This window comes from Spermophilus citellus (genome assembly GCF_964194105.1).
Source record: "Spermophilus citellus genome assembly, chromosome: 4".
Lineage (NCBI taxonomy): Eukaryota > Metazoa > Chordata > Mammalia > Rodentia > Sciuridae > Spermophilus > Spermophilus citellus.
Window position 1 is genome coordinate 215,341,717 of NC_138185.1, and position 12,028 is coordinate 215,353,744.

At 33.7% G+C, this 12,028-nt stretch overlaps 1 protein-coding gene across 1 annotated transcript in view; it reads left to right on the top strand.

The window, feature by feature from the left end:
- The window catches only part of CPSF2 (cleavage and polyadenylation specific factor 2), a 30,427-nt gene that overhangs the window by 6,644 nt on the left and 11,755 nt on the right, over positions 1-12,028 (top strand). The window contains exons 4-10 of the mRNA XM_081292664.1: positions 620-803; positions 1,995-2,154; positions 2,235-2,340; positions 3,928-4,057; positions 8,390-8,505; positions 10,045-10,232; positions 10,950-11,240. Of these exons, the coding sequence (XP_081148790.1) occupies positions 655-803; positions 1,995-2,154; positions 2,235-2,340; positions 3,928-4,057; positions 8,390-8,505; positions 10,045-10,232; positions 10,950-11,240 (1,140 nt within the window). The 5' untranslated portion in view covers positions 620-654. The remainder of the gene's footprint in view (positions 1-619; positions 804-1,994; positions 2,155-2,234; positions 2,341-3,927; positions 4,058-8,389; positions 8,506-10,044; positions 10,233-10,949; positions 11,241-12,028) is intronic.

The window sequence follows — 12,028 nt, forward strand, 5'->3', positions numbered from 1 at the left end:
GGTTTCTTAGTGTTTTGAGGATTGTGGAGGGAAAAGGTGGGTCCATAGCTTTTTATCAGATTCTTGAAGGGGTCTATTTATTTAAGGACCTCTGGGCTAATAGAAGAGAAAGACATGTTAACCAGTCACTGTGGTGCAATGTAATCAATGTCATCATAGAGCAAGGTAAAGGGGGAACAGATTGACCTTGAGGAATGAGTTCATTATTTCAGTAAATGGTTTCATTTAGAAGGAACTTAGATGTGGTAGTCTCTGTTCTAGGTAATTTACTTATTATTTGAAATCTCCAATATCCTTTTTACATAAATATTATATAATTAATGTATAATTGAGGAAAGGTTAATTAACTTGCTCCAAATCACATAGGAGTACCTTCAAATCTGGATCTGTCTGATTCCAAAATCTCATTTTCTTTTCATCATGTTGGGGAAACACTGAAAGACTGTAAACAGGAGTGTAGGATTATGCTTGCATTGTTAAGCTTGATAATAACAGAAGTGGGTCTTAAAATATATTTGCTTTCCATCTTTATGGAATTTCTGTTCACTTACAAATTTGAAATAATTTGTCTATTATATGTTAGAATGTGCTTTTGTTTAATTATATTTTTCTTTTGAAGGGACCTTTTTAGGTTACTGTTACTCAAACAAAAAGATGACATCTATTATCAAATTAACTACCCTCTCTGGGGTCCAAGAGGAGTCTGCTCTTTGCTATCTTCTCCAGGTTGATGAGTTTAGATTTCTGTTGGACTGTGGCTGGGATGAGCACTTTTCTATGGATATTATAGATTCCCTGAGGAAGTAAGTTACATTTCATATTTCAAGACTTTTATTAAATAAACTTAAAAAAAATCAGCTTCTTATTTCTATGCTTTTATAATACCATTTTAATGTTATAGAGGGTTGCTGTCTTTTCACTAGTTTAGTTCAGAGTAAAAGAATTTTATTTAAGCCAAAAAAGCTAAATAGTGACCATTTGGAAATCTTTTTTTTAGTTGTAGATGGACACAATACCTTTATTTTTATGTGATGCTGAGGATCGAACCCAGTGCCTCACTCATGCCAGACAAGTGTGCTACCGCTGAGCCATAGCCCTGGCCCTAAATAGTTACTGTTTTAACTTCAATTGACTTATAAGCTTTGTTTATTAAAATTCAGCAAAATTTTAAGTTAGTTGTTACTTGGCTAGTAGATTGCAGTAGAAGTTTTGTTCCTTAATTTCTGGAAAAAGGAAGAGTTTGTTAAAAATTTTGACTATTCTACCTTCCACGTGGAAGTCCTGAAGTTGCATTGCAGTTGCATTTTGATAGCTCACTTCCTGCATCTCGTGATGCCTAACATTGTGCCTTAGTTCTCAGAATAATAGCTGCGAGTTACAAAAGGATCCTAATCTACCAAAAATAAACAAACAAATAAAATAAGTTCGGCTACTTTTGCAGAATTGTGCTAATTGTTGAAAGAAAGGAGACTTAAACATTTTTAAAAACTTAATGTGAAGGGAAAAAAACCCCAAATCACTTGTTAATTTCCTTTGTCAGTGAGAATGTATGCTTCATTGATTAATTGGTATTTACTCTAATGAATGTGCTGTTGGTCACCATCCTACAAAGCTGAGACAAAATCCGTAAATCTGAGACCATTTAAATATCTCCTCCTTACCAATTTTTGAAATTCCAAGCTGAGTTATTGCATTTAAAATGGTAACATAGAAGATAGCCCTTTAAGATCACCTTATTTGTGGTGTCTCCTTTTTTCTTTTGTAAATGTGTCTAGACATCATGTTTAGATGCAGCTTATGACATGATTTTGTTCTGTGTAGAGCGTGGTTAGTTACGATTGAAATTCACAGGTGTCGTAATTGTAGCTCTTCATTTTGCTCTTTGTTTCCCAGTATTGTCTTCAGTCCAGAATGGGTGAATAGTTTTGACTATTCTACCTTTGCCTTTAAATACAAGAATAAAAAAGTGGTCACTGTTGGTTGTGTTCTCCCAGGCATGTTCACCAGATCGATGCAGTGCTGCTGTCTCACCCGGATCCTCTCCATCTGGGTGCCCTCCCGTACGCTGTGGGAAAGTTGGGGCTCAATTGTGCCATCTACGCAACCATTCCTGTTTATAAAATGGGACAGATGTTCATGTATGATCTTTACCAGGTAATTTGAACAATTAAGAAAAAAATTTTATATTCTCATCAGTGATCATTTTTAACCTTTTGTTTGTGTTATTCTTTTAGTCTCGACACAATACAGAAGATTTTACACTCTTTACGTTAGATGATGTGGATGCGGCCTTTGATAAAATACAGCAGCTGAAATTCTCTCAGATTGTAAATTTGAAAGGTAAAAAATATTATCTGTAGTAAATAGTTTAGTAAATAGTTGTACTAATAGAGGTTTTGTTTTGTTTTGGATTTTGTCTTTTGGTGCTGGGGATCAAACCCAGGGCCTTACGTGTGTTAGGCAAGTGCTCTCCCATTGAGCTATATCCTCAGCCCAGACTCATGCAGTTTAATCCTCTGAAAAATACTGAGGATTCATCTTAAAATTTATGAGTAGGTGCTGGGGTTGTGGCTCAGTGGTGGAATGCTCGCCTAGCATGCATGAGGCACTGGGTTCAATCCTCAGCACCACATAAATGTAAAAAATAAAGATATTGTGTCCATCTAAAACTAAAAAATAAACATTAAAAAAAAATTTATGGGTGCTGTGGTCTGAAGACAAATCGTTAGCATTTTCTGCCTTGACATGGAACTCTGAACTTCCTGATTTTAAAAGTATGCCAAACTAAAAACTAACAATTTTAATAGCTCAGACCTTCTTATATTTAGCTTGGGAAAGGCTTATTTTGGTGTTGACAGTGTAAAATGAACAAAAGAAATGTGTCCAGATCCTCCTCCTTGGGGCTTATGGTTTGATTGAGTAGCTCAGATGTACAAATGTAGAAATTAAAGGAAATGAAGTACTGTAATGACTGAATTCTAGAATTGGGATATAAAAAGTTAATTTTTTAATTAGGTCAGGATGTCATATTAAGTCTATATTGATGATATAAACAGATGTTTTAGAGATTTTCTTTGAAATGAACTCCAGAGATCATGCCAGCGTTGGGAAAAAATGGTATACTAATGAACTGTTGGGATTTAACAAGAAACTAAGAATAGTATTAATAGTTTTGCTTGTATTTAGTTTTTCCATAGGATAAATTCTTTTCCTTAATGAGATTTATATTTTTATTTTCTGTTTGAAGGTTAGCAAAAATGGAAACGCTTGATAATTGTTTGTACGATATAAATATTAAAATTTACAACTGTGAATGTTCTGAAGTGGTTAAGCACTTGCCTACTATGTGTAAGATCCTGAGTTCAGTCCCCAGCACCACAAAAAATAAATTAATTAATTGAATCTTATCTGTTCCTATTAAGTAATTTAATAGTGCGCTGACTTTAAAGTATAATCTCTGACCTTCTGTTTATCAGTACAAATATCTCCACAAAAATACATAATAAGGGGCTGTGACTGTGGCTCAGTGGTAGAGCGCTTGCCTAGCAAGGAGCTGGGTTCAGTCTTCTGCACCACATAAAATAAAGGTATTGTGTCCAACTACAACTAAAAAAAAATTAAAATATAAAAAAATACATCATAAAGTGACAAGTGTTTGTCTTCATTAAGGAAATGGGGATAGGAGAGTCAGATTTACTTTTTTTTTTTTTAAGTTGTTGATGGACCTTTATTTTATTTATTTATATGTGGTGCTGAAAATTGAACCCAGTGCCTCACACATACTAGGCAAGTGCTTTACCACTGGGCTACAATCCCAGCCATCCCACCAGACTTATTTTTCACTATTTGCATTTTTATTTCTAAAATACAACCTTTCTTTAGGGTTGTGAAACCAATCTGAATGTTGTCATTATCTTGTTGACATAGGTAAAGGACATGGCTTGTCTATCACACCTTTGCCAGCTGGTCACATGATAGGTGGAACAATATGGAAAATAGTCAAAGATGGAGAAGAAGAAATTGTTTATGCAGTTGACTTCAACCACAAGAGGGAGATGTAGGTATATCAAGACAAAAGAAATTGCAATTGGTATTATTTTATTTGAAGGGAAAATTAGAAGCAATGTTTTGGTTTTTTTTCCTTCTCTCCAACCAGAAATATAGAGTAACTTAAAAGCACCAAATAGTGAATGTTTTTGTTATTACCTGCTTTGTAAGGGGAAAGTTTGATACAGGACATAAAAGTGATTTTATTTGTGTATGCACTCTATAAAATAGGTGTCTCCCTGCATGTGTTGCAGAGGAAGTGAATTTTTGTACATTAAATTAGATTTTATGCTCTTGGTTTACTATTTAACAGTCTTTGTGGGAGGGTTGTTAAGTCAGTAATTACATATAACTATTTTTTATTATAATTATTAGCACATATACAGATTTATGGTTTTCACTATGATATTTCCATATATGCAAATATTGTGTTGTGTGGGGGGCTGGTTACTGGGCATTGAACTCAGGGGTGCTTTACCACTGAGCTACATTCCCAGACCTTTTTTTAGAAAATTTTTATTTTGAGATAGGTCTTGTTAAGTTGTCCAGGGTGGCCTCAAACTTGCAGTGCTCCTGCCTCAGCCTTCCCAATTGCTTGGATTACAGGAGAGTGCCGCTGCAGCCAGCCATATATGTGCTTTTTTTTTTTTTTTGGTGCGGGGTACCAGGGATTGAACTCAGAGGTACTTGGCCACTGAGCCACATCCCCAGCCCTATTTTGTATTTTATTTAGAGACAGGGTCTCACTGAGTTGCTTAGCACCTCGCTATTGCTGAAGCTGATTTGAACTCTCCATCCTCCTGCCTCAGCCTCCTGAGCTGTGGTATTACAGGTGTGTGCCACCATACCTGGCTATATATTGTGCTTTGATCATGTCTACCCTCTTTTCTACTGTCATCTCATCCTGTTCCCCAATAATCCCCTCCTCTTTCCCTAATAGTTCTTCTACTTTCAGGGTCTTTTTTCTCTTGATTTGCGTTTCCCTGATGGCTACAGATATTGAGAGAAAACACATGATACTTGTCATTGTGTTTAACTTATTTCACTTAACATGATGTTATAGTTCTATCCATTTTCCTGCAAATTACATGATTTCATTCTTCTTTATGGCTGAATAATACTCCATTGGGTATGCCATGTTTTCTTTATCTATTCATCTGTTGATGGGAACCGAGGCTGATTCCATATCTTGGCTGTTGAGAATAGTGCCACAATAAACATAGATATGCAGGTGTATCTTTTGTGTGCTCACTTTATTTTCCTTAGATTAGTACCTGGGAGTGGTATAACTAGATCATATGGTAGTTCTATTTTTAGTTTTTTGAGGAACCTGTATATTGTTTTCCTTAGTGGCTGGTACTAATTTACATTCCCACCAAGGGTATACAGGTTCCTTTGTCTCTACCTCTAGCCAGCATTTGTTAGTTTTTGTTCTTTTGACAGTGATCATTCTGGCTGGGGTGAGATAAATCTCAATATAGTGCTTTTTTTTTTTTTTTTTTTGGGTAGTGCTGGGGCTTGAATCTGGGGCCTTGTGCATGCCTGGTCTACCACTGAACCATATCCCCAGCCCTCAGTGTAGTTCTGATTTGCATTTCCCTGATGGCTAAAGAAATTTTTCCCCCATATCTTTATTGGCCATTCATATACTACTTTTTTTTTTTTCCCTGTACTAGGGTTTGAACCCAGGTTTGCTTTACCACTTAGCTATACGCAGTCCTTTTTATTGTTTATTTTAAGACAGGGTCTCACTAAGGTGCTAAGGCTGGCCTAGAATTTGTGATCCACTTGCCTCAACCTTTCAGGTCACTGAGATTACAGGTGAGCACTACCAGGCATGGCTCATACTTCTTTTGAGAAGTGTCTAATCAGGTTGTTTGCCCATTTTTAATTGGATTACTTGTTCTTTCATTGTTAATTTTTTTTTTTTTTAGTTTTTTTTTTTTTTTTTATTCTGGATATTAATCCTGCATCGGATAAATAGCTGGCCATTATTTTCTCCTATTCTGAAGGCCATTTCTTCACTGTTGATTGGTTCCTTTGCTGTGCAGAAGCTTTTTAAATTTGAATAATCCTGTTTGTTCTTGCTTTTGTTTCCTGAGCTATTGGAATCCTGTTCAGAAAATTGTTGTCTATGCCAAGTCTTGAAGTATTTCTCCCATGTTTTCTTCTAGAAGTTTTAGGTCTTACATTATGGTCTTTGATCCATTTTTTAGTTGATTTTTGTACAGGGTGAGAGATGGGAAGCATGGTTCAGTCTTCTACCTATGGTTGTCTGAGTTTTATTAGCAGCATTTGTTGAAGAGGCTGTCTTTTTCCAACATATGTTTTTAGCACCTTTGTTGAGAATCGGTTACCTGTAGATGAGTGCCTTTATTTCTGGGTCCTCTAGTTTATTCTTTTGACCAACATGTCTATTTTGATGTAAATACCATACTATTTGTTTATTTGTTTTTTCCACATTTTTCCATGCTGTTTGTTACTGTGGTTCAATAGTATGTTTTGAAATCAGGTATTGTGATGCCTCCAGCATTGCTCTTTTTGCTCAGGATTGCTTTGGCTCTTAAGGTTCTTTTGTAGTTCCATATGAATTTTAGAGTTCTTTTTTCTAGTTCTATGAACAATGTCTTTGATATTTCGATAGGGATTACCTTGAATCTATAGATTACTTTCAATAGTATGGCCATTTTAACAGTATTAATCCTTCTACTCCATTTATCTAATGTCTTCAATTTCTTTCTTAGTGTTTTATACTTTTCATTGTGTATAGGTCTTTTATCTGCTTGTTTATTTTTATTCCTGGGTGTTTTTTTTTTTTAATTACTGTGACTGGAATTGTTTTTCTGCTTTGTTTCTCAGAGTGTTCATTATATTGGTGTATAGAAAAAGTGTTGATTTTTGTATGTTCATTTTGTTTCTTGCTATTTTGCTGAATTTATCAGCTCTAATAATGTCAGATTCCCTTTAAAGGAGGACACAATAATTATAATTTTACATATTTCATTTGGTACAGCATTATTTTAACATTTTTGGTGTTTGGTTTCCTACAGGTTTCTTTTGCCATATCTACACATTGTTCATCGATATTTTATATTACAAGTAGCCTCAAGGTCTTTATATTAAGAAATATTTAAAACTAATAGATCGAGTTTAGACTCTTGTAATCATAGATTAATGAAGACAGTGTGGATGTTTGAGTAAATGGTAAACGAACTTAACAATATTGGAAAAGAATTAATTTGTGTCTTTTATGATATGACAAAATAAATTTCAAATGCCTTAGAATTAAATAGAAAAGAAAGTAATATTGGTGAGTTCATGAGTTAGTCAGTCTTTCTGGTAAACCTTCCTGGAAAAGGGAGTTTTCTGGAATACTTGTATATTCTAGTAAATGTAGTTGTGTGTGTGTGGTGGTGTGTGTATGTACACACACACACATACATATATTTATATATAAATATATAAATACATTACATAATATATATGAAGACACATGGTATGACTCTACTTTATGTACAACTAGAGAAATGAAAAATTGTGCTCCATATGTGTACTGTGAATCAAAATGCATTCTGCTGTATGTATAACAAGTTAGAACAAATAACTTAAAAAGATAAATATTATATATTTTATATATGATACATATATAATATTTATATATATAATATTCTAGTATTTAGTAATACTTGTATATTCTAATAAATACATTTCTGGGAATGTGTCCTTAAAAAACAATCAGAATGCAACTGAAGCTTTTTATAAAGATGTTCTTTGAAAGATATAATGGCAAAAAGAGACCTAAATATCAATAAAAGGAAATGATCAAATAAACGTAGTATAGACTTGATAGAAAGTTTTCACAATTGTTAAAAATTAGGTTTAGGAAAAAATTTTAATGGGGAAAAAAAGCAGATATAGAACTGAATGTAAAAGCATACATGGATAGCCACTTTTTAAAATGTACACATAAGCTGGGCATGGTGGGGTTGTTCCTGTAATCCTAGCAACTTGGGAGACTGAAACAGGAGGATCACAAATTTGAGGCCAGCTTGGGCAACTTAATGAGACCCTGTCTCAGAATAAAAAATTTTAAAAAATGCATATGTATATGCATAGAAAAATTTATATGCTTAGAAGGATGAACCTAATAGTATATCAGTAATCTTGAAATTTTTTTTTCTTTATACATTTTGAATTTATCAGATTTCAAAAAATTAACGAGCAAATATATTAACCAGGGAAATAAAAAATGCTTTTAAAAGCAATTGCTTATTTTTTTTAAGAGAGGCTATTATTGTTTATTTGAAATGATATAAAATATTCTTCTTAAACTTTGTTATAGCCACTTAAATGGATGTTCCCTGGAAATGCTAAGCAGACCCTCTCTACTTATCACAGATTCATTTAATGCTACATATGTGCAGCCTAGAAGAAAACAGAGAGATGAACAACTTCTGAGTATGTATTATCCACTGTCCCCTTTAAAGAGCTGTGTGAGTGCATGGTAGCATGAATCACTGTGAATTGTGTTTAACTTAGTCAAAAGAGATTGGTAACTACTACTTTTTTGAAGAAATATATGGCCACCTCAGTATTTTGTATAAGAAAATGCTTTTGTGGAATGGATGTGAATTGTCTTCTCCCTGCCATTCAACACATGGCTAGTTAGCTCTCCTGGGCGCTACTGGTATATAAAGACCTCATACATATTTAATAGAAAAACACACTCTAAAAGAAAACTAGAAGATATGAGGGTACAAATAGTCCTCTGGTTTGGTGTTGGGTGTTTTAATTATAATTAGTCATCTTGGTCTTCAAGAGCCTCTGAGCCATTATGGTTCACTTCTGCTTTGGTTTGAGCTGCTTCACTTCATTTTTTTTTTTATAAGTTGTATGAGATTTCAACGGGAAAATTAGATTTCACTATGTTAATACAATATTTACATATATATTAAATACATATGTTAATAACCACTACCTTAATTTAGGGCTGGGGCTGTAGCTCAGTGGTAGAGCAATTGCCTAGCATGTGTTAGGCATTGGGTTTGATCCTCAGCACCACATAAAAATAAACAAATAAAGGCATTCTGTCCATCTATAATTACAAAAAAAAAAAAATTTCTTTTAAGTATAAATAGTATATTGCATTTCTGTAATTCACTGATTTTAGAAAGCTCTTGCTTTTGTTTGTTTGTATATTTGCTAGAGTTTGCTTTTACCAAGTATTTCTAAGACTTTTACCAGAGCAAAGAAATCTATTTATAAAAATGCTTTTGTTGGAAGAGAATATGAGAATATGATCTATATTTTATTCTACATGTATACAAAATATATATTTTATATGTACACATATATATATACACACACACACATATATACACACAGATGTATAAAATTATGTGCATGTGTTTGAATGTACATATAAATTTGGTAATTAATCTTAACAAACTTCATTGGGCTAGACAGGTGGTAAGTCCAGGATGACCTGGAAGCCCCAAGCTGGTTGCATTTGACCTAGTCATTAAATTTTCCCAGTGTTACAAGTACCACTTTCTATGTGGACTTGACATAAAAATGTTAGGAACTACTGATTTATAATTTTTCAATGACTTAAAAAATTGAGAGTTAATGGTATTGTTTTTTACTCTTATGAAGATATATTTAACAGAATCAAAAGTGGGTGTGCTGGGGTTGAGGCTATAGCTCAGTAGCAGAGTGCTTTCCTAGCATGTGTGGGGCACTAGATTTGATCCTTAGCACTGCATAAAAATAAACAAGTAAAATAAAGGCAAGCTGTCCAGATACAACTGCAAAAAAAAAAAAAAAAAAAATGGTTATGCTGACTTAAACAAAATTCTTTCACTTTGTACCTGACCTAGTAATTGCTTATGTATAAATTATAGTATTTGTCATAAAAAAAGGTAGACAGAGTTGTCTTTAATTTTATAGCAAAGTATTAATTTTGAACTACAAAGATTTTACATTCCTGTTTTCTAGCAAATGTCCTGGAAACACTTCGGGGTGATGGAAATGTATTAATAGCAGTGGACACTGCAGGCAGAGTTTTGGAACTTGCTCAACTTCTTGATCAGATCTGGAGAACTAAAGATGCAGGATTGGGTGTTTACTCCTTGGCACTCCTAAATAATGTCAGTTATAATGTGGTGGAGTTTTCTAAGTCCCAGGTTTGTTATTGTCCATAATAAAGAACTTTGCTACAGTGATTGGGCTTATGGATTTTAGTGTCTTAATTGCCTTTTGTATTTCATTTTTCTGTAGGGATGGTTAATAATAATAGCTAGCATTAACTGTTTACTGGCTATGGGTGCTTTATATGTATGTGTTATTTAATCTACATGCACCCTATGAAGTAGTGTTTGCCTCCATTTTACAGAGTAAGCAGGATGCTTCTCTTCTAACTCTTGTTCTACCAGTCTGTAAAATGGGGATAAATATATATCCTACTTCATAGGATATAAATATTAGAATTCATTGTTCTTTCTTTTGAATAAGGTGTTTCTCTTAAAATATCAGTCTGTAGGGTAAATTATTTATTTAGAACATATACACTTTAGAACATATTCACTTATAATGAAACATATTCACTTATAATGAAACATATTCACTTATTTAGAACATATTCACTTATTTAGAACATATTCACTTATTTAGAACATATTCACTTATAATGAAATAGTACAGAATTTGATTTTTAAGGATGAAATTTTTAGGGGTGCGAGGAACTAATGGGGAACACAATTTGCTTATCAAATGGTATAGACTTAAGCTACTGTGGGGTAAAAAGACTTGAAACAAGATAGAACTTGAATTCCTTGACTGTTTTAGAATACATTGAAGTTACAGTATTTTCTAATAATTGTCATCTTTTTTTCCTATATTAGGTAGAATGGATGAGTGATAAATTGATGAGATGTTTTGAAGACAAAAGAAATAATCCATTTCAGTTTCGCCATCTCTCTTTGTGCCACGGTCTTTCTGACTTGGCTCGTGTGCCTAGCCCCAAAGTTGTACTTGCCAGCCAACCTGACCTGGAATGTGGATTTTCAAGGGATCTCTTTATTCAGTGGTGTCAAGACCCTAAAAACTCAATCATTCTGACTTATAGAACTACTCCTGGGACTTTAGCACGTTTCCTAATTGATAATCCTTCTGAAAAAATTACAGAAATAGAGGTGAGCAAACACTGTATTACTGTTTGGGGATATTTTATGCATAATGTATAAAAATCAGGGACCAAAAGCAAAACTTGAAATTGTTTTGGAATTTTTTTAAGAATAGCAGTAGAGAAGAAAAACAAAAATTAAAAAAAAGAATAACAGTAGAGAGCCTTTTTTTTTTTGCTTTTTGTTTTTTTACTTTTTTAATTATACATGACAGTAGAATGTACTTTGTTACATCATCATACATAGATGGAGGATAATTTCTCATTCTTCTGGTTGTACATGATGTAGAATCCCACTGGTCATAACTCTATTGTTCCCTAGCCCCCCTTTCCTTATTGTGAATTACCATATCAGAGAAAACATTTGGCCTTTGGTTTTTTGGGATGGGCTTATTTCACTTAGCATAATATCCTCCAGCTCCATCCATTTACTGGCAAATGCCATAATTTCATTCTTTTTTAAGGCTGAGTTAGAGAACCTTTTACAGCACAAACTTACAAGCCTCTTCTCAATCTTAAACTCCTGCAGGGTACCTTCTAGAATCATACTGGGAGGGAATACATATACACAGTATCTTCTTTCTCTGAAAAGTTCCCTGTCTTTGCTTTCCCTAATTGAAATCTGGCTGCTTCGCATAGTGTTCTTTTCTGTAGGCCTCTTAAATAGATAGGCTTTTCCTTTTCTCATTTCTTCTTGTGCTGGGTAGTCTCCTTGTTCTGTGCTACAATTTTTAAGCCATTTTTCTTTTCTTTGCAGCTTATACCATCAGACCTGATGATATATATACAAATCCCTCT